The sequence below is a fragment of the Phyllobates terribilis genome, unplaced genomic scaffold (genome assembly GCF_046119375.1).
Source record: "Phyllobates terribilis strain yellow unplaced genomic scaffold, ASM4611937v1 Scaffold_11__3_contigs__length_659146591, whole genome shotgun sequence".
Lineage (NCBI taxonomy): Eukaryota > Metazoa > Chordata > Amphibia > Anura > Dendrobatidae > Phyllobates > Phyllobates terribilis.
Genome location: NW_027362771.1, coordinates 49,696,514 through 49,717,320, shown reverse-complemented (window position 1 = coordinate 49,717,320; position 20,807 = coordinate 49,696,514). Strand labels below are relative to the sequence as shown.

At 47.5% G+C, this 20,807-nt stretch overlaps 1 protein-coding gene across 1 annotated transcript in view; it reads left to right on the top strand.

The window, feature by feature from the left end:
- Window positions 1–20,807, top strand: part of LOC141167219 (uncharacterized) — a 109,795-nt gene that overhangs the window by 73,446 nt on the left and 15,542 nt on the right. The window contains exons 5-6 of the mRNA XM_073654667.1: window positions 251–901; window positions 1,732–1,944. Of these exons, the coding sequence (XP_073510768.1) occupies window positions 251–901; window positions 1,732–1,944 (864 nt within the window). The remainder of the gene's footprint in view (window positions 1–250; window positions 902–1,731; window positions 1,945–20,807) is intronic.

Genomic DNA, 20,807 nt, shown 5'->3' with positions numbered 1-20,807 from the left:
TGTAGCAGAGGCGGACCGGGAGAAGACCGCATTCACCACCCCGATGGGACTTAGCGAGTTTACCTGCATGCCGTTCGGACTCTGCAACGCACCAGGAACCTTCCAACGGTTGATGGAATGCTGTCTGGGACACCGAAATTTCGAGACGGTCCTGTTATACCTGGACGATGTCATCATCTATTCCAAGACCTACGAGGACCACCTGAAACACCTGGCGGAAGTGTTCGAAGCCCTGGCAAACTACGGCCTAAAGGTGAAACCCTCCAAGTGTCACCTCCTGAAACCAAAGGTGCAGTACCTGGGACATGTGGTGAGTGCTGACGGAGTGGCTCCCGACCCTGATAAGATCACCGCAATTAAGGAATGGCCAAGCCCCTCCAGCGTAAAGGAAGTGCGGCAGTTCCTCGGGTTGGTAGGCTACTACCGAAGATTCATTCCCGGTTTCACCAAAAAGGCAGCTCCTATGCAGGACCTCCTGATAGGCCAGTCCAGGAAGGCCAAGAACCAGAAGCCACCCTTCAGATGGGAGAAGCTGGAAGAAGAGTCCTTCCGCCAGCTGAAGATGGCCCTCACGGGGGATGAAATCCTGGCGTACCCTGATTACAGCCAGCCCTTTATCCTCTACACCGACGCAAGTAACATCGGGCTAGGAGCCATACTGTCCCAGATCCAGCAGGGGAAAGAACGGGTAATTGCTTACGCCAGCCGAAAACTGCGACCCACCGAAAGAAACCCTGAGAATTACAGCTCATTCAAGCTGGAGTTCCTGGCAGTGGTGTGGGCAGTCACCGAACGCTTTAGGCACTACCTCGCCTCTTCCCGGTTCACCGTGTACACGGATAACAACCCGTTGACACACCTGGACACTGCAAGACTCGGTGCCCTGGAGCAGCGATGGATGGCCCGCTTGTCCAACTACGAGTTCACTATCAAATACCGGGCAGGACGCTCCAATACCAACGCGGATGCCTTGTCCAGAATGCCAAACCTACCGGACGTAGAAGAAGATCCAGAGGAACTGGAAGAAGTTGAACTCCCCGCGTTCCACCGTCATGGGACTATCCAGTATTCGCACCCTGTAAGGGGTAAGCAATCTGCTACGTTCAACCCCTTACCTCATTACAACTGGGCGGAAACGCAAGACAGTGACCCCGCCGTCCGACTGGTGAAGGAGATGCTGGCTCAGCCCGATGCTCGGAGGAGACCAAACAACTGTGGGGTGAGAAGAGTCGACTGTTCCTTTACAAGGGGAAGTTGTGCCGCAGAATGGTTAACTCCCGGACGCATGAACTGGTCTGGCAAGTAGTGGTGCCAAGAAGGGACGCAGCTATGGTGCTGGAGGCATACCACAATGGAGCTGGGCACTTCGGATGGAAGAAACTGGAGTTCCTGCTGCGCGGGCGGTTCCACTGGGTAGGCATGAGAGGAACCATCGAGAGGTGGTGCAGAGACTGTGGCCCGTGCAACCTAAGAAGGAAGGACCGTGCCAGCCAGAAGACTCCCCTGCAGTCCATCGTCACCAGGCAGCCATTGGAGCTGGTAGCCTTGGATCGTGTAAAACTGACCCCAAGCAGAAGTGGCTACGTCTACGCGTTAACCATCGTGGATCACTACTCCCGGTTCTTGGTTGTCGTCCCCGTCAAGGACTTAACGGCTCAAACAGCAGCTAGAGCCTTCCAGCAGCACTTCTGCCGTCCACACGGATACCCAGAGCAGGTGCTGACGGACCAGGGACCTGCCTTTGAAGCGGAGGTCTTCCAGGAATTCTGCACTCTGTATGGCTGCCGGAAGATAAGAACAACACCCTATCATCCGCAAACCAATGGACTCTGCGAGAAAATGAACCAAGTGGTGATAGATCTTCTGAAAACATTGCCCCTGGAAGAACGCAGTCTGTGGCCTGAGAAACTGCCTGATCTGGTGGACCTATACAACCACATCCCGGTAGGTTCTACCAACTGTACCCCGGGTTACCTAATGAGAGCGAGACCTGGTAAGCTCCCTGTTGATCTGGAGATGGGAGTCCTGACACCCGAGGACACTTCACCAGAAGCAGACTGGGACACAGAGAGGCAGCAGCAGTACCGGAAAGTGCAGGAGAGCGTGGAGCGAAGTCTCTGTCAAGCTAGAGAGAGACAGGAGAAGGCTTATAACCAGCATGCTCCCGCTGTTCCCCTGGTACCTGGAGAGCAGGTCTTGAAGAGGAAGAGGCGGCTCCACAAGCTGGACGACCAGTGGGAGAAGGACCCGTACACCGTACTGCCCTCGAGCCACGAGAACCCAAAGGTCTGTACAATCAGCAAGGACGGAGGGGAAACCACAGCCATTGTATCCCGAGATCACCTGAAGAAGTGCCCCGAACGGCTACGGAACCCTGAAGAAGAACAAGAAGACCCTCAACCCGCAGAGGAAGAGACAGAGACAGTCCGTACTGTACTTGGAGACTTCCCCCGGTCTTGGACCCAAGTCAATGGTGCTGTTGTGGTACCCGTCCTCACCTTCCTCCAACCAGCATCCCAAGTGCCTATGGAGAAACAGGTGGAGCTGGAAGAGCAGCCGGTCCAGGAGGCAGAAGACCCCACACAAGCAGACCAGGAGAATCGACCCTCTGCTTATAGTGAGCCTGCCATACCTCTAGTGAGCCAAAGAGTCCGTAGACGGCTGCCCAGTTTACCCTTGACAGCTCCTACACCCTGTAGCTCAGGACCAGTCAGTCAGGTTCGTAGGTCCACTAGGGTTACTAGAGGCCAGCTCCCCATACGTTGGAGGATCTAAGTGTTTAGACTGTATTATTTGTATTCACTTGTTTTCTGTTACTTGTAAATAATTATGTGTTTCTAATTATTTCATAGGAGTCTTTGGTGGATTTACCGGGAATCCTTTGTGCATATGGTTGGAGCGTAACCCAGGAACGGACTAAAGACTGTTAAGGACTCGGGGCAGGACAGACCCCTACCTGGTTACGTCTCCCTGTTTTTGGTGAAATGGACGCCCTTGTTTTCTTGAAAAACTGCACCCGGTTGCGGACACGCCGTGACCATCCTAATGTGTTTTTCTTTATTGTACTGTTTCTGTTTATAATTTGTTATGTTTACAAAAATATGTTTAGTCCCGGAGTACTAAAATTCACTATGGGGGAATGTGGCACCCCAGGGGTCTGGTTTCCACAGTAATAGCAATATTATGTCTGAGAGCAGGTGGGAGGTTTCTTGGTCAGGAATCCTATGCATGCCACACCTCCTGCCCAGTCCTGGGAGGGGAAGAACTTCCCCTATATAAAACTGGGGCTGAGGCAGGGTTAGTTAGTTAAGAAGAGGAGAAGAGGAGTCCCAGACAGAGACATAGTCTGGTCTGGAGAGGAGCAGCTATAGGAAAGAAAGATCAGGAGCTCAGTGGGAGCAGTGCTACAAGGAATCAGGGGCTGGCAGCTGTAGAGCTCGCCCTGATTGAAGAATTATCACCGGACCCGGAGTCCGAGGCTGTGGGGACGAATCCTTACCCAGCAGCAGAAACCGACCGGCAGGGGATTTCAGGTCCTCTGGCCAAGAAACCCGAAGTCACGGTCACACGCGTGGGACCAGCACCGCCGTCGTGGAGCGGAAGCTACCAGAAGGCCCCGAGTCACCGGCCATACGGGTGAGCACCACACGGTACACTCAGGGACGTGGGCTACTTTTACCCGCCTCTAGCAAGGTAGCCAGAAGAGTACAATTAGTTGGGGAGGCCTACAACTCCGCCTGGCCAGGGGAAATCCCATCTGCTCAAAGACTGACCAGGCCCCGATCGCTAGCCAGTACTCCGGGAGGGTCTATCTTTATCACCAGTAAAGACCCTGAACTACACCGCATCGTCTCTGAGTGGTTCCTGCTACCCCCATCATCCACGTCGGCTGCCCTGAGGCCATACCCCTCCCGTTTGGGGTTATACCATCTACGCTGCACAATCGTACCACCGGCCTCAGCGGTCTGCCCTGCAGCGGCGGCCTCATAGCCGCATTCAACGGGTGGCGTAGTCGAACACCGTACCATCTACTGCTAAACTCTGCCACTCAGCTTGACTCCCTGGGCACGGACCGGGTCACCGCCACGAGACTACTACCCCTATCGGATCCGGCTCCGGGTAGGCTCCCGCGTGCGCAACGCTGCGCGACTCAGGCCCAGGGGCGCGTCAGATACAGCGGTCTGTCTATCACATTACTTAATTCTTTTAGTACCCGGAGGTGTATGCCATCTGGGCCTGGTGACTTGTCTATTTTTATATTATTTAGGCGTTTCTGAACTTCCTCCTGGGTTAGGTGGGTGATATTTAGCGGAGGGTTTACTTTATCACTCTGCATTTCCTCCGATAAATTGTTTTCTTTTGTGAAAACAGTGGAGAAGAAGCTATTGAGTAGGTTTGCTTTACCCTCATCGCCCTCTATGATTTTACCCAGGTTATTATTCAATGGGCCAACTCCATCAGTTTTAATCCTTTTACTGCTTATATAGTTAAAGAACAGTTCGGGATTCATTTTACTTTCCTTGGCAATTAGTCTCTCTGTCTCCTCTTTTGCTATTCTTATTTGTTTCTTACAGATTTTGTTTTTTTCCCTATAAGATATTAGCGCTTCCTCGCTGCCTTCTTGTTTAAGTTTACTGAAAGCCCTTTTTTTGTTTTTCATTGCCCTCTTGACTTCCTTATTTAGCCACATTGGCTTCCTCCTATTCCTAGCCCTTTTATTCCCATAAGGTATGTACCTTCTACAGTGACTATGTAGGACTGTTTTGAAAATTTCCCATTTTCTATCCGTGCTCCTATTACTGAAGATACTATCCCAGTCTATAAGGTGAAGGGCATCTCTTAGCTGATCAAACTTTGCCCTCCTGAAGTTCAGTGTTTTTGTGACTCCCTTGCTGGGCACCCTACTGAAGCACATGTGGAATTGTATAATGTTGTGGTCACTATTTCCCAGGTGCCCCCCGACCTGCACCTCTGTTATTCTGTCTGGCCTGTTAGTTAATATTAAGTCTAAAAGGGCCGTCCCTCTAGTTGGTTCCTGCACAAGTTGTGACAAATAATTGTCTTTGATAATTGACAGAAACCTGTTTCCTTTCTGAGATCTACAGCTTTCGGTTTCCCAGTCTATATCGGGGTAGTTGAAGTCCCCCATAATAATCACCTCGTTATTTTTTGCTACTTCGTCTATTTGTCTCATTAATAGACTTTCCATGGCTTCTGCTATATTTGGTGGTTTATAACAGACTCCTATGATAATTTTATTATTGTTTTTTGCCCCATGTATCTCCACCCATAAGGACTCGACCTCCTCATTTCCCTCCCATACATCCTCCCGTATTGTAGGCTTTAGACACGTCTTTACATATAGACAGACTCCATCCCCTTTCCGACTTATTCGATCCCTTCTAAACAGACTGTAACCCTGTAAGTTAACTGCCCAGTCATAGCTTTCATCTAACCATGTCTTGGTTATTCCCACTATGTCATAGTTACCTGTAGATATTTCTGCTTCCAGTTCATCCATCTTGTTTGTCAGGCTTCTGGCATTTGCTAGCACGCAGTTTACACGATTTTGTTTTGTTCCAATCTTCTCCCTGTGGATTGTATTAGAAATTTTCTTACCTCCCTTCCAAGTATCTTGTCTTGGACCTTCTTTGTCGCACTTCATATCTTTCATTAGCATGTTCTCTGGTTTCATGTTAGTGTCCGGCGTTTTTCTTCCCATCCCTCTTCTTCTAGTTTAACGCCCTCCTGATGAGTGTTGCGAGTCTCCTGGCGAATGTGTGTTTCCCGGGTTTGTTGAGGTGTAGTCCGTCTCTGGCAAGGAGTCCGTCATAGAGGTAATTCACACCGTGGTCCAGGAATCCAAATCCTTGTTGTCTGCACCATCGTCTCAGCCAGTTCTTCACATCGAGGATCCTGTTCCATCTCCTGACGCCATGCCCGTCTACTGGAAGGATAGAAGAAAAAACTACCTGCGCATCCAGCTCTTTTACTTTCTTCCCCAATGCTTCAAAGTCCTTGCAGATTGTCGGTAGGTCCTTCCTTGCCGTGTCATTGGTGCCAACATATATCAGAAGAAATGGGTGGACATCCTTGGAACTGATGAGTTTCGGTATCCTATCGGTAACATCCTTGATCTTCGCACCTGGGAGGCAGCATACGTCTCTTGCGGTTATGTCCGGTCTGCAGATAGCTGCTTCTGTTCCTCTCAGTAGTGAGTCTCCCACCACCACCACTCTTCTTCCCTTCTTGGCTGTCCTTTTTCTTGTCGCTTCTGGGTGTTTCTGGGTGCTCTTTTCTTCTTTGCTTGCTGGTAGTGCCTCATCCTTAGGTGTGCCATCTTCGTCCTCCACAAGTCCTTGGAATCTCTTTCTCAGTTGTGTGGTTGGTGGTGTCTCCATGGTCTTCTTGCTTCTTTTGGTCACTTGCCTCCACTTGTCTGCCTCTAGAGGTTCTCTGACGCTTCCTTCACTTTCCGTGACCAGTAGTGACGCTTCTGTTCTGTCCGGGAAGTCTTCATTTTCCTTGATGAGTTTTAATGTCGCAGTTCTTTCTTCCAGTCTCCGCACCTTTTCTTCTTAAAGAGCCAGTAGTCTACACTTCTGGCAGGTGAAGTTGGTTTCATCTTCTGGTCGATCTGTGAACATGTAGCACATGTTGCAGCTCACCATGTAGGTTGTCACATCTGCCATGCTGCTCCTTGTCCCTGCTGACTTGATGTCTGTCTTCTTTCTTGTGATACCCTAGGATAAACAATATGCAAATTGTCCTCTTCAAGCTTCAATCCCTGGTTTGGCGATGCTTTCCAAGCTGCTGGTCCCGGCTGTACTCAACGATCTTCTAGCTGAGGGAGACTCTTCGCTTTTCCGAGAAGGCACCTGGAATATGCAAATTGTCCTCTTCAAGCTTCAATCCCTGTTCTTCCACAGTAACTCCCGACACTGCTGTTTTTGGGCCTTCGTGAGCGTTTCCGCTGTTGCAACTCCTCCAACGTCACCTTCTGGCTTGGCCAGCAAGCATGGAGCTTCCACAGCCTCTCTGTCTTGCCACGGCTTGATGAGGTTGACGTGGTATCTCTGGTACGGCTTACGTTGTCCCGGTTGATGAACCTTGTAGTTCACTTCACCAACTTTTTCCACCACCTCATACAGCCCTTGCCACTTGGCCAAGAATTTGCTTTCCCCGGTAGGAATCAGAACGAGGACTCTGTCACCAGGATTGAATTGCCGCACTCTGGCTGAGCGGTTGTAGACCCTGGCCTGTGACCCTTGTGCCTGGAGATGTTTTTTTACGATGGGCATCACCTTCGCAATCCTTTCCTGCATCATAGCGACTCCTGTGGGGTGTGACTTTGGCTTCCCAGGTTTCCTTTGCTATATCCAGGAGACCCCGCAGATGTCGGCCATACAGGAGTTCGAAAAGCGAGAAGCCCATTGAGGCCTGTGGGACCTCTCAGATGGAGAACAACAGATACAATTGGAGACAGTCCCAGTGTCTACCATCCTTTTCTATAGCCTTCCTCAGCATACTCTTGAGAGTTTTATTAAACCTTTCCACAAGGCCATCTGTCTGAAGATGGTATACTAAAGTGGTCAGTTGGGAGATTTGCAGGACCTTGCACAACTCCTTCATCACCTTACTCATAAAGTGGTTGGTCAGGATCTCCTTTGTTAAACCTGTCCGGGGAAAAACGTGAACCAACTCGGGGGCTATACTCTTGGTGGAGGAGTTTCTCAGGGGAATTGCTTCCAGATAGAGTGTGGCATAGTCCAGGATGACCAATATGTATTGATGGCCACGAGCAGATTTAACCAGGGGACCAACCAAGTCCATGGCAATTCTCTCGAACAGCACTTCAATAATGGGCAATGGCACGAGGGGACTTCAAAAGTGAGAGGTTAACTGACACGTAGGGCAGGACCTGCAATACTTTAATATTTCCCGGTGACACCCTGGCCAATAGAACCTCTGCATAATCTGTTCCTGCACTTTTTCCACCCCTAGATGTCCTCCCAAGATATGCGAATGGGCTATGTCCAACACCTTCCATCTATAGGGACCCGGGACTATTAACTGTTCCACCAGCTCTTCCCTCACTTTCGTGACACGATATAACAATTCCCCACTTATCATAAAATAGGGAAACCTTGTGTCAGCCCCTGGATTCTGTGACACCCCATTTATGACCATGACATTATTGAAGGCTTCCGTCAAAGTTAGGTCCCTATGTGGGCAAACCCCAAATTCTCGCTGGTCACCCCTAACTCTGGAATGTCAGACTCAGGGGACCCTACCTCCTCATCCCCCACAAGTACACAAAAAGGAAACCTGTCTGACTCTGGGTGTGGTGATACCTCTTCATGGTTACCTGGTTTCTTAACCGCGCCAGCAAACCCTGAACCCTCCCCCACAGATCCCAAAATAAACAAAAGTTCTGGCCTATAATAATAGGGTGCAACAAGTCCTGAACGACGCCGACTTTGTGGGACTCAGTTCAATGGGCCGTTTCAATGTCAACTCTGGCCATAAGATAGTCCTTAACATCGCCATGAATGCACCGTACGTCGACTTTTTTCCCCAGGATCAGTTGGAGAGGAAGAGGGGCCCTCACAAGGGTCACCAGACTCCCAGAGTCTAGCAGCGCCGTTACCTGCCGCCCGTTCACCTTCACGGGAGACCCTTGTGGCCCTGTGCTGGGTGGACAGTTCACACTGCAGGCCAAATATGCGTAATATGAACAGCGGCATCCTATGCTGCAGTCCACCATCAAGAATTCCTCTATATCACCCCAGGGTCATTTTCTGCAGGGCTCCCCTCACCACCTTCCGGATTAAAAAAAAAAAAAATAAAAAAAAAAAATAAATCGCCACTGACCTTGTAGTCGGAGCTGTTGCCGAGCCACAGATCGCCTCTGCGAGCAAATCGATCGGCTGCTGCTGTTGTTGGCACTGGTCCTGTTGGACCTACTGCTGGAGCTGCTGCATAAGCAATTTGGTGGTCTCCTGTTTCGCCATCTGCTGTTCCTGTAGCATCTGCTGGTGCTGCGCTTGTTGCTGTTAATACTGCGCTTGCTGCGCCCGCAACAGATGCTTGAGCAGGTCCTCCATCTTGTCCGGTGTCACTTGCTGGCTTATGGCAGACTTCACCCAGGACATGCAATCCGCGTCTGCTGGGAACGCTGTCCGCACATCTAGCACCAATTGTAGGGATTGTACTCACTCAGGTGCAATAAGAGGCAAACAGGAGGAATGTTCCTTTAAATGTTCATGGAGGTTTACTGGCTTCATAAACCGTCAAAAGTAAAATGCAAACAAACAGGCTTTATTCCAGGCAAAAGCAAAAGAAAACAGTCCTTTAAGCAAAGTCTCTGGTAAACTGGACCTGTGGTCTCACAGGCTGATAAGCATCCAGCACACAGCTCAGCCTGGAGACAACACATAGGAGGCCTTCTCCCTCCAAACACAGACCATGTGCCAAACAACAGCCTCCATGATATAGGCTATTAACCATACCCAGAGGTGAGGTATGTGGGTAGCTAGAGCCGCTCATTTCTCTAAACTACCCGTAACCCGGCTCACAGGTGCACCAAGCAATCCTCTTATTGCTACATGCACTAGAGAAACACTCCGGGTTACATTACAGAGACTAGCCATCTCTTTGACATATACCTCCCATCAACTACGCGACCATTAGCCACCTGACAATACATATAAATGAGATCTCCTCTGAGGCATCTTCTTTCTAAGGTAAACAAGCTAAACAAACTAGTCGATCTTGGGATTTTGTTTATCTTTTATACACCCTAAAATCTTGTTTGCTTTTGCAGCTGCTGCTTGGTTTGTACAAAATAATTTACTATCATTCACAAGAAATGGCTGAGTGAGAATGTGTTATAATAACGTCATCTTCTGTAATCTGGAAGATGCCAGGGCCGGCTCCAGGTTTTTCTGGGCCCCGGGCGAAAGAGTCTCAGTGGGCCCCTTTAATACATACCACGATTAATGATGCACAGATACCGCAGAGAAACATATATATAGTACAATGCAAAGATTTCACTTCTTACATTACATGAGTGATATCTATTGTAAGTTCCACAATAGCTCAGAAACCAGCGAATCGCTCCACACAGAATACTGGCCCCCATATAAGGCCCCATACGGAATACTGGCCCCCATATAAGGCCCCATACGGAATACTGGCCCCCATATAAGGCCCCATACGGAATACTGGCCCCACATATAAGGCTCCATACGGAATACTGGCCCCACATATAAGGCTCCATACGGAATACTTGGCCCCCATATAAGGCTCCATACAGAATACTGGCCTCCATATAAGGCTCCATACGGAATACTGGCCCCCATATAACGCTCCATACAGGATACTGGTTCCCTTATAAAGCTCCATACAGGATACTGGCCCCCATATAACGCTCCATACAGGATACTGGTCACCTTATAAAGCTCCATACAGGATACTGGCCCCCATATAGGATACTGGTCCCCTTATAACGCTCCATACAGGATAGTGGCCCCCATATAATGCTGCATGCAGGCTGTTACCCCCCACATAATGCACTATGCAGGCTGTCCCCCGCCCCTTATAATGCCCCATGCAGGCTGTTCCCCACCTTATAATGCCCCATGCAGGCTGTCACCCCTCCTCTTTATAATGCCCCATGCAGGATGTCACCCCCCTCTCTTTATAATGCCCCATACAGGATGTCACCCCCCCTCTCTTTATAATGCCCCATGCATGATGTCACCCCCCCTCTTTATAATGCTTCATGCAAGATGTCACCCCCCCATATTATGCCACATGCAGGATGTCACCCCCCCACCCCATATTATGCCCCATGCCTCCATACATTAAAAAAAAAAAAATTAAATACTCACCTCCCTCCTCCTCACCTGCTGCAGCTGCTCGGGTCCGGACTCCAGCGTTGCCGCGTCGTCCCGCTCTGCGCTCCCTGTGACGGCTCAGGGGAGCGCGCGGTGGAAAGACGTCACCGCACCCTCTGACCTGAGACGTCACAGGGAGCTCACGGCAGGAAGACAGCGGATCTGCGGAGGCACGGGGAGAGGTAAGTATCTAGCTGCCGGGGCCCTGAGCAAGCAGAGGAAAAGGGCGCGCGCTGACACCGCTCTTCTCCACCCATAGCCCAGCGGGGTGCGCGACCGCCAGTGGGCCCCGCTGCCTGCTCAGGGCCCCGACACTTGCCCGGGTGCTGACGCCGGCCCTGCTGACTGCACATAACAGCACAACAAGGGCAAAATCACACACACTTCATCACTAGATAGCAGACTTTTCTACACATCAGGACTCATTCAGCTGTGCATTTTATACTTACGTGTGGTGTCAGATTAAAGTTTTTACTTCTAAAGCAAGTGTCCATGTGAAAAAATTACTGCATGCACTAGTCTCTTCCGTATTTTGTATGAGACTCGCCTATTCAATTGTATGGGTTCACAAGAAAGATCAGATCCCATTTGGATCACCCGTATTGCATTTGTTTTTTGCGAACACATTGTAATTCTTAACAAATGAAAATTTGATGGTGTATTTTTTTAAAATTATATTTAAAAAGAGATGCCATGTGGATGTCATATGAATGTAAAAAAGTGAACATACGGACGACACATGGATTACAAAATAAAATACATGAACATTGCCTGTTTTTCTCTGGATGAAACTGGACGATTTTTTCATGTGCTGGTCTGAAATTAATTTAAGGATTTTCTGAAATAAGAAAATATGGTTTATGTTTATTTTTTATAAATAGCACCGATCTTGCCCATAGCTGTATGCAGTTTAATAGCTTATTCCAATTCATGTGAATATAATACAATATAATAGGGTTAAAAACTATTCCATAAACAGCCTCTCACAAGATACTTGGACATTTCTGTTACTGGGCTGTTCCGCTTTGTTTGCAAGTGTTCAGTTTTATGATATGCCATAATGGTGTTTCCTAAATTTGCCATTGTGCCCCTTTAAGACATAGCACTCTAATGTATAATTTATGGCTAAACTTATGGCATGTGTGAATGAATGGGATTTTGGAAAAGCCTGAAGATACTTGGTGAAATATAAGGGTGACTCCGGGCTGCTGTAGCTTCAGCAAATATTCTTGTAACAATAGTGTAGCTACTTAGAGGCAGAAGGTTGGATGCCTTGGGCACCTCACTTGAAGGGGTGCCCACAATTCTTATCTGTATCAGTGTGTATAGTTAAACTCTAGAGTAAAGTAGTGAGACATGGTCTCTCTGTACTACTGCTCTCCTTTTTGTAGGTCACAGGTACCTTTAGGTCTGCAGATAACAGAACAGCAGGGTGATGCTCCTGGGTGGGTATAGAGCAATGTGATGACATGACTCTGACATCCTATGTGTTCACAATTGCAATGACTGTCACACCTTGCATCTGTTTGCCAGCGGGCTTGCAAAAATCGGGGGTTGGGTGAGTATATTTATCTTTTATTTTAATAGCACTTATAGGGGCATCATACAGTGCGGGGAGGGGGCCGTCACACAGTGTATAAGAGGGCATTGGGGCATTATACTGTTATAGGTGGGCTTTGAGGGCATCATACTGTGTATAAGGAGCTATGGGGCATTATACTGTGTAAAGGGGGCTGTAGGGCATCATATTGTGTATAGGGGAGTAGTTGGGGCATTATAATGTAGGACATAGGGGAGCTATGGGGAAAACAATATTGAAAAGGAGAAAAGGTGTGTAGGGAGGGAGGGGAAAAAAGGAAAACACAGCCCCAAAAAAATCCAGAAAATCACATTGTATGATTTTTACATAGTTCATTTGCATTTTATTGCATGAAATAAGCATGTGATACAATAGAAAAATAGAACTTAATATTTGGTACAGAAACCTTTGTTTGCAATTACAGAGGTCAGACGTTTCCTGTAGTTCTTGACCAAGTTTGCGCACACTGCAGTGGGGATTTTGGCCCACTCCTCCATACAGATCTTCTACAGATCTTTCAGGTTTCGGGGCTGTCACTGGGCAACATTGAGTTTCAGCTGAAGGTATAATGTTTCCCCTGCCATGCTTCACGGTTGGGACGGTGTTCTTGTGGTTGTACTCATCCTTCTTCTTCCTCCAAACACAGCGAGTGGAGTTGATACCAAAAAGTCCTATTTTGGTCTCATTCGATCACATGACCTTCTCCCATGCCTCCTCTGGATCATCCAGATGGACATTAGTGAACTTCAAACTGGCGTGAGCAGGGGGAGCTTGCGTGTCCTGCAGGATTTTAATCCATGACAGCTTAGTGTGTTACTAACAGTAATGTTTGAGACTGTAGTCCCAGCTCTCTTCAGGTCATTGGCCAGGTCCTTCCGTGTAGTTCTAGGCTAATTCCTGACCTTTCTCAGAATCATCCTTACCCCACGAGAGGTGAGATCTTACATGCTTGCATGAAGCCCCAGGCCAAGGAAGATTGACAGTCATCTTGTGTTTCTTCCATTGTCTAATAATTGTGCCAGTTGTTGCCTTCTCACTAAGCTGCTTGACTAATGTCCTGTAACCAATCCCAGTCTTGTGCAGGTCATCAATTTTGTCCCTGGTGTCTTTAGATAGCTGTTTGGCTTTGGCCATGGTGGAAAGGTTGGAGTGTGATTGATTGAATGTGTTGACAGGTGTCTTTTATACAGGTAATGAGTTCAAATAGGTGCAATTAATACAGGTAATGAGTACAGAGTATGAGGGCTTCTGTGAAGACACGAGGGTCAGTGGGTGCTCTTGTCTGCTGGCTTGACTGTCTTTAGAAAAAACATATGGACCAGGGATCATACCACTGAACACGTGCACTCCTTCCCCGTAGGCATAATACTACTCAGCTAACACTGGGTGAGGGTAAAACAGTCTGGCAATAATTTATTGAGCTACCAACAGACAATAAAATATAGAACAGTACCAGCAAATACACAAAATGGTGCAAATTACAGAGTCTGGGTCTCACCCTTCCACTGGCTCAATGGGATTAGGGCTGCTGCGACTCCGGGGCTTCCAGAGCAGACTACCCCCACCAGTTTCACCCTGCTTTTAGCGGTCACCCACAGAGAGGAGGTAATGACAAGCTTAGGGAGCTGACAGTCCTTTGAGGTACGTGGCCAGGTGACCTGATTGTCCCAACCTGGCTTCCCCAAATGTCTCCATGGTTCAGTGATGGTCAATGGATCAGATCTCCAGCTGGGACCTTGGTTCCTTAAGCTGGCATTCTGTAGAGTGTCAAATCTGTATTCCTCTTGATGGAGCCAATGTGCCTTGGCTGCTGTTCTATAGAGTCTCTCTGCAGAAGGATAGAAGTCCCTTTTTATACTGCACATCTGTTCTTCAGACCATCATCCACAGATCGGAGAGAAGGTGGAATGAAGTCAATTCTCATTATTCGAGTATTCAATCAAACTGTATAGTTTGTCCTTCAATGTTTGCAGGTCCACAAGCAGCATGGACTGATACAATGGGTAATCAACATATTATCAAAAATTGATTATTCAATGACCCTGAATCCCTGTCCTCCAAGGATAGCGGCACAACAAACTGTAGGAGCTGATATAATAGGTAAACAGCAGCCATTTAACAATTCACAAACATCAATTCAATCTATAACAAGAATCAACGTTCAGACTCATATGAACAATAGCTCATGTTCCTAGTCCTACTAAATATATGTCCTGCATGATTAAAAATAAATGCTGTATCATCACAGCTTCTTTAGAAAAACTAACAGGTATGTGAGAGCCAAGCATTCTTGCTGGTTGGTAGGTGATCAAATACTTATTTCATGTAATAAAATGCAATTTAATTATTTAAAAATCTTACAATGTGATTTTCTGGCTTTTATTTTTAGATTCTGTCTCTCACAGTTAAAGTGTACCCATGATATAAATTACTGACCTCTCCATTCTTTGTAGATGGGAAAACTTGCAAAATTGTCAGTGTATCAAATACTTCTTTTCCCCGCTGTATGTTGCCTGGATGATTGGATTGCAAGCACAATGAGTTATAGACGCTGATTGATGTACATGACATTAATTATGTAGATCATAAATGTCATCGTTTGGATGTACCCAGCAAATCAGAGGATAGAAAGGTATTCTTTTCTACCACTTCAGGCTGTCAGATATATCCAGAGTCTCCATAGAAAAGGCACAGATGGTTTATTACCATGTGTGCCTTCTTGATTGCTGAATACACAAGTGCTACAGAAGAGCTGTGTTTGCAGTAGTAAGAAGTGCTGAGGACGTGTGTTCGCCATGCATTGGGAGGAAGCAGGAGCTTCTGGATCATAGGGTACCCAGACAGCTATATTATGCAGCCAGGAGGCTGCATTTCCCATGTAATTGTGGTTAATATACAAAGAAAATAAGAAGAAAATAAAAATATTTAAACATTGAAAGTATGTCCCCCAAAAGGTCTTTTTTGATCTTATTGGGGCCGTAATGAGTAAAATAAATGACAAAATGAATAAGTAAATAATAAAAAAAAAAGTTTAAATAAATACCGTATTTATCGGACTATAAGACGCACCCCAGGTTTAGGCAGCAGAAAATAGGAAAAAATGTTTTTCCTATTAATTAAAACGAATCTGGCAGTGTAAAGTAGAGGGGTCATTATCACTAATTTTAATGTACTAGGGTAGAATAGGGCGGTAGTAAAACTATTGTTTGTATCTCTCTGCAGTGTTAGACACAATACCCAGCTTTGCTACATATGCCCATACAGACACACAACCCAGCTCTGTTACATATGCACATATAGACACACAAACAGCTTTGCTACATATGCACATATAGACTCACAAACAGCTCTGCTACATATTGTAAGGAGGCGGTGTTTCCGGTAGTCACCGGAAATGGTTTTCACTTCACAGGTGTGCCCTGTCAGGTTTAATAAGTGGGATTTCTTGCCTTATAAATGGGGTTGGGACCATCAGTTGTGTTGTGCAGAAGTCAGGTGGATACACAGCTGATAGTCCTACTGAATAGACTGTTAGAATTTGTATTATGGCAAGAAAAAAGCAGCTAAGTAAACAAAAATGAATGCCCATCATTACTTTAAGAAATGAAGGTCAGTCAGTCTGAAAAATTGGGAAAACTTTGAAAGTGTCCCCAAGTGCAGTTGCAAAAACCATCAAGTGCTACAAAGAATCTGGCTCACATGAGGACCGCCCCAGGAAAGGAAGAGCAAGAGTCACCTCTGCTTCTGAGGATAAGTTTATCCGAGTCACCAGCCTCAGAAATCGCAGGTTAACAGCAGCTAAGATTAGAGACCAGGTCAATGCCACACAGAGTTCTAGCAGCAGACACATCTCTACAACAACTGTTAAGAGGAGACTTTGTGCAGCAGGCCTTCATGGTAAAATAGCTGCTAGGAAACCACTGCTAAGGACAGGCAACAAGCAGAAGAGACTTGTTTGGGTTAAAGAACACAAGGAATGGACATTAGACCAGTGGAAATCTGTGCTTTGGACTGATGAGTCCAAATTTGAGATCTTTGGCTCCAACCACCTTGTCTTTGTGCGACGCAGAAAAGGTGAACGTATGGACTCTACATGCTTGGTTCCCACCGTGAAGCATGGAGGAAGAGGTGTGATGGTGTGGGGGTGCTTTGCTGGTGACACTGTTGGGGATTTATTCAAAATTGAAGGCATACTGAACCAGCATGGCTACCACAGCATCTTGTAGCAGCATGCTATTCCATCCGGTTTGCGTTTAGTTGGACCATCATTTATTTTTCAACAGGACAATGACCCTAACACACCTCCAGGCTGTGTAAGGGCTATTTGACCAAGAAGGAGAGTGATGAGGTGCTACGCCAGATAACCTGGCCTCCACAGTCACCAGACCTGAACCCAATCGAGATGGTTTGGGGTGAGCTGGACCGCAGAGTGAATGCAAAAGGGCCAACAAGTGCTAAGCATCTCTGGGAACTCCTTCAAGATTGTTGGAAGACCATTTCCGGTGACTACCTCTTGAAGCTCATCAAGAGAATGCCAAGAGTGTGCAAAGAAGTCATCAAAGCAAAAGGTGGCTACTTTGAAGAACCTAGAATATAAGACATAATTTCAGTTGTTTCACACTTTTTTGCTAAGTATATAACTCCACATGTGTTAATTCATAGTTTTGATGCCTTTAGTGTGAATGTACAATTTTCAAAGTCATGAAAATACAGAAAAATTTTTAAATGAGAAGGTGTGTCCAAACTTTTGGTCTGTACTGTATGTACACACATACATATGAGAAAAAGTTCTCCATAGGTTGTTGGTAGTAACATAGATACTAGTGTCATTGACATTAGTGTACAGAGTATAGTGACGCGCCCCTGGGCCTGTGTCGCGCAGCGTTGCGCACGCGGGAGCTTACCCGGAGCCGGATCTGTTGCGGGTTGTAGTCTCGTGGCGGTGATCCGGTCCGTGCCCAGGGCGTCAGACTAAGTGGCGATGTTATAGCAGTAGATGTTAGATGACTACGCCACCCGTTGAGTGCAGCCAGGGAGCTGCTGCTGCAGGGCAGACCGCTGAGGCCGGTGGTAGGATTGTGCAGCGTGATAGTATAACCCCCAACGGGAGGGGTATGGCCTCAGGGCAGCCGACGTGGATGATGGGGGTAGCAGGAACCACTCAGAGACGATGCGGTGTAGTTCAGGGTCTTTACTGGTGACAACGATAGACCCTCCCGGAGTACTGGCTAGCGATTGGGGCCTGGTCAGTCCTTGAGCAGATGGGATGTCCCCTGGCCAGGCGGAGTTGTAGGCCTCCCAAACTGACTGTACTCTTCTGGCTACCTTGCTAGAAGCGGGTACAAGTAGCCCACGTCCCTGAGTGTACCGTGTGGTGCTCACCCGTATGGCCGGTGACTCGGGGCCTTCTAGTGGCTTCCGCTCCACGATGGCGGTGCTGGTCCCACGCGTGTGAACGTGCCTTCGGGCTTCTTGGCCAGAGGACCTGAAATCCCCTGCCTGACGGATTCTGCTGCTGGGTAGGAGTTAGTCCCCACAGCCTTGGACTCCGGGTCCGGTAAGAAATCTTCTCAGTCAGGGCGAGCTCTGCAGCTGCCAGCCCCTGACTCGTAGTGGTATTGCTCCACTGAGCTTCTGCTGTTTCCTCCTATGCTGCTTCTCTGTCTCTACTCTCCTTGACTGACTAACCCTGCTTCAGCCCCGGGTTTATATAGGGGAAGTTCTTCCCCTCCCAAGACTGGGCAGGAGGTGTGGCATGCACAGGATCCCTGACCAAAGGACCTCCCACCTGCTCTCAGACATAACATTACATTACTGTGGAAACCAGACCCCTGGGGTGCCACATTCCCCCCTAGTAAAATTTAGTACTCCGGGACTAAACATATTTAGAAAAACATAACAAGATATAAACAATAATAATACAATAAGAAACACATAAAGGTGGTCACGGCATGTCCGTAACCGGGTGCAGTCTTTGAAGAAAGCAAGGTGTCCATTTCACCAAAACAGGGAGACGTAACCAGGTAGGGGTCTGTCCTACCCCGAGTCCTTAACAGTCTCTAGTCCATCCTGGGTTACGCTCCAACTATGTACAAGGATTCCCGGTAATCCACCAAGGATTCCTAAAAATAACTGGAAACACAAAATTATACACAAGCAACAATACACAGGTAAACATAAATAAAACAATTTATACACTTCAAATCCTCCAACGTGCGGGTAACTGGCCTCTAGTGGCCCTAGTGGACCTACGGAGCTGACTGTCTGGCCCTGAACTACAGGGTGTAGGAGCTGTCAAGGGTAAACTGGGCAGCTGTCTACCGGCTCTTTGTCTCACTAGGGGTACGGCAGGCTCACTATAAGCAGAGGGTTGATTCTCCTGTTCTGCTTGTGTGGAGTCTTCTGCCTCCTGGACCGGCTGTTCTTCCAGCTCTACCTGTTGCTCCATAGGTGCTTGGGATGCTGGTTGGAGGAAGGTGAGTACGGGTACCACAACTGCACCATTGACTTGAGTCCAAGACCGATTGAAGTCCCCGAGCACAGTACTAACCATATCTTCCCTTTCCTCTACGGGTCAATGGTCTTCTTGTTCCTCTTCAGGGTTCCTCAGTTGTTTGGGACACTTCTTCAGGTGGTCCCGGGATACAATGGCTGTGGTTTCCCCTCCGTCTTTACTGATGGTACAAACCTTCGGGTTCTCGTGGCTTGAGGGCAGTACGGTGTACGGGTCCTTCTCCCACTGGTCGTCCAACTTGTGGAGCCGTCTCTTCCTCTTCAAGACCTGCTCTCCGGGTACCAGGGGAACAGCGGGAGCATACTGGTTGTAAGTTTTCTCTTGTCTTTCCCTAGCCTGACAGAGACTTCGCTCCACGCTCTCCTGTACTCTCCGGTACTGCTGCTGCCTCTCTGTGTCCCAGTCTGCTTCTGGTGAAGTGTCCTCGGGTGTCAGGACTCCCATTTCCAGGTCAACAGTAGAGATGAGCGTTGTTCTACTCGAACTGTTCGCCAATCTCAAATTCGAGCTGTTTTGGGCGGTGTTCGAGCCGGTCGGCGAACACGAACAATTTGAGAAAAATTCGGCTGTTCGAGGTTATGTTCGATAACTGTTCGTGCACCAAAATCATAACTGGATTTTTTCTCAGTAATGATGAAAATTAATGTTAATACGCAGTTTGAGTGTACAGCGGGGCGGGGGGAGGGGCAGGGGATGGATCTCTGCAGGAACAATGAAGATCTCCATTTTTTTTTCTCTTTCCCGCATTTGCAGTGGGGAGGTGCAATCTGTCAGCCTATCAGCAGCGCACACACGGAGCGAAGTGCTTTTTTTCACACAAGCAAGGGCATGTGTGATTGGCAGTGTATGTCACATGTCCTTGCCCTATAAGACCAAGCCATTTTCCCCGTCGCCACCATTTTCTCACTGCTGCAGCTGCGTGTTAGACGGCACCGCTGTTGCTGTGTGCGCTATACCTTGTTAATTTCAAGCCAATTTTCGCACAAATATACAGATAGCTTGGGAGTAGGGAATAGTTGTGATTGCAGTCCTTTTAAGGACTAGGTTACAGCATTTCCTACGACTTTTATCAGGCAGGTCTGTGCTCTTAAATAGATAGGTTGTGGGAGTAAAGACTAATTGTAATTGAAGTCCTTTTCAGGACTAGGTTACATCAGTTCCTATCAGTTTTTGCCAGGCAGGTCTGTGCCAGTGCTGTGCAAGTTTTTTTCACAGCATTTGGCTGAATCTAGCAAAGCTAATCCTTTTTGGCCTATTGCAGAGTGTGTTAGTCAGTGGAGTAGCCTATCTGTGTTGCAAGATATACCACCTGTGTATAGAATACCAATTTTTTTACTGCACCTAGTGAAGTAAAATTTTTGGGCATAGCATCATTCTATTAGTCCATCTATACTGACCTCCATCAGGTTGCAAACTGAATATAATTTTTTTCTGCATCTAGCTCTGAAAAAATATTTGGGCTTCTAGCAGTGTGTGGGACTTGGTCTATTAGTCCATCTATACTGACCTCCATCAGGTTGCAAATTAAAAAGAATTTTTTTCTTCATTTAGCTCTGAAAAAATATTTGGGCTTCTAGCAGTGTGTGGGACTTGTTCTATTAGTCCTTCTATACTGACCTCCAGCAGGTTGCAAATTGAATATAATTTTTTTCTGCATCTAGCTCTGAAAAAATATTTGGGCTTCTAGCGGTGTGTGGGACTTGGTCTATTAGTCCATCTATACTGACCTCCATCAGGTTGCAAATTAAAAATAATTTTTTTCTGCATCTAGCTCTGAAAAAATATTTGGGCTTCTAGCAGTGTGTGGGACTTG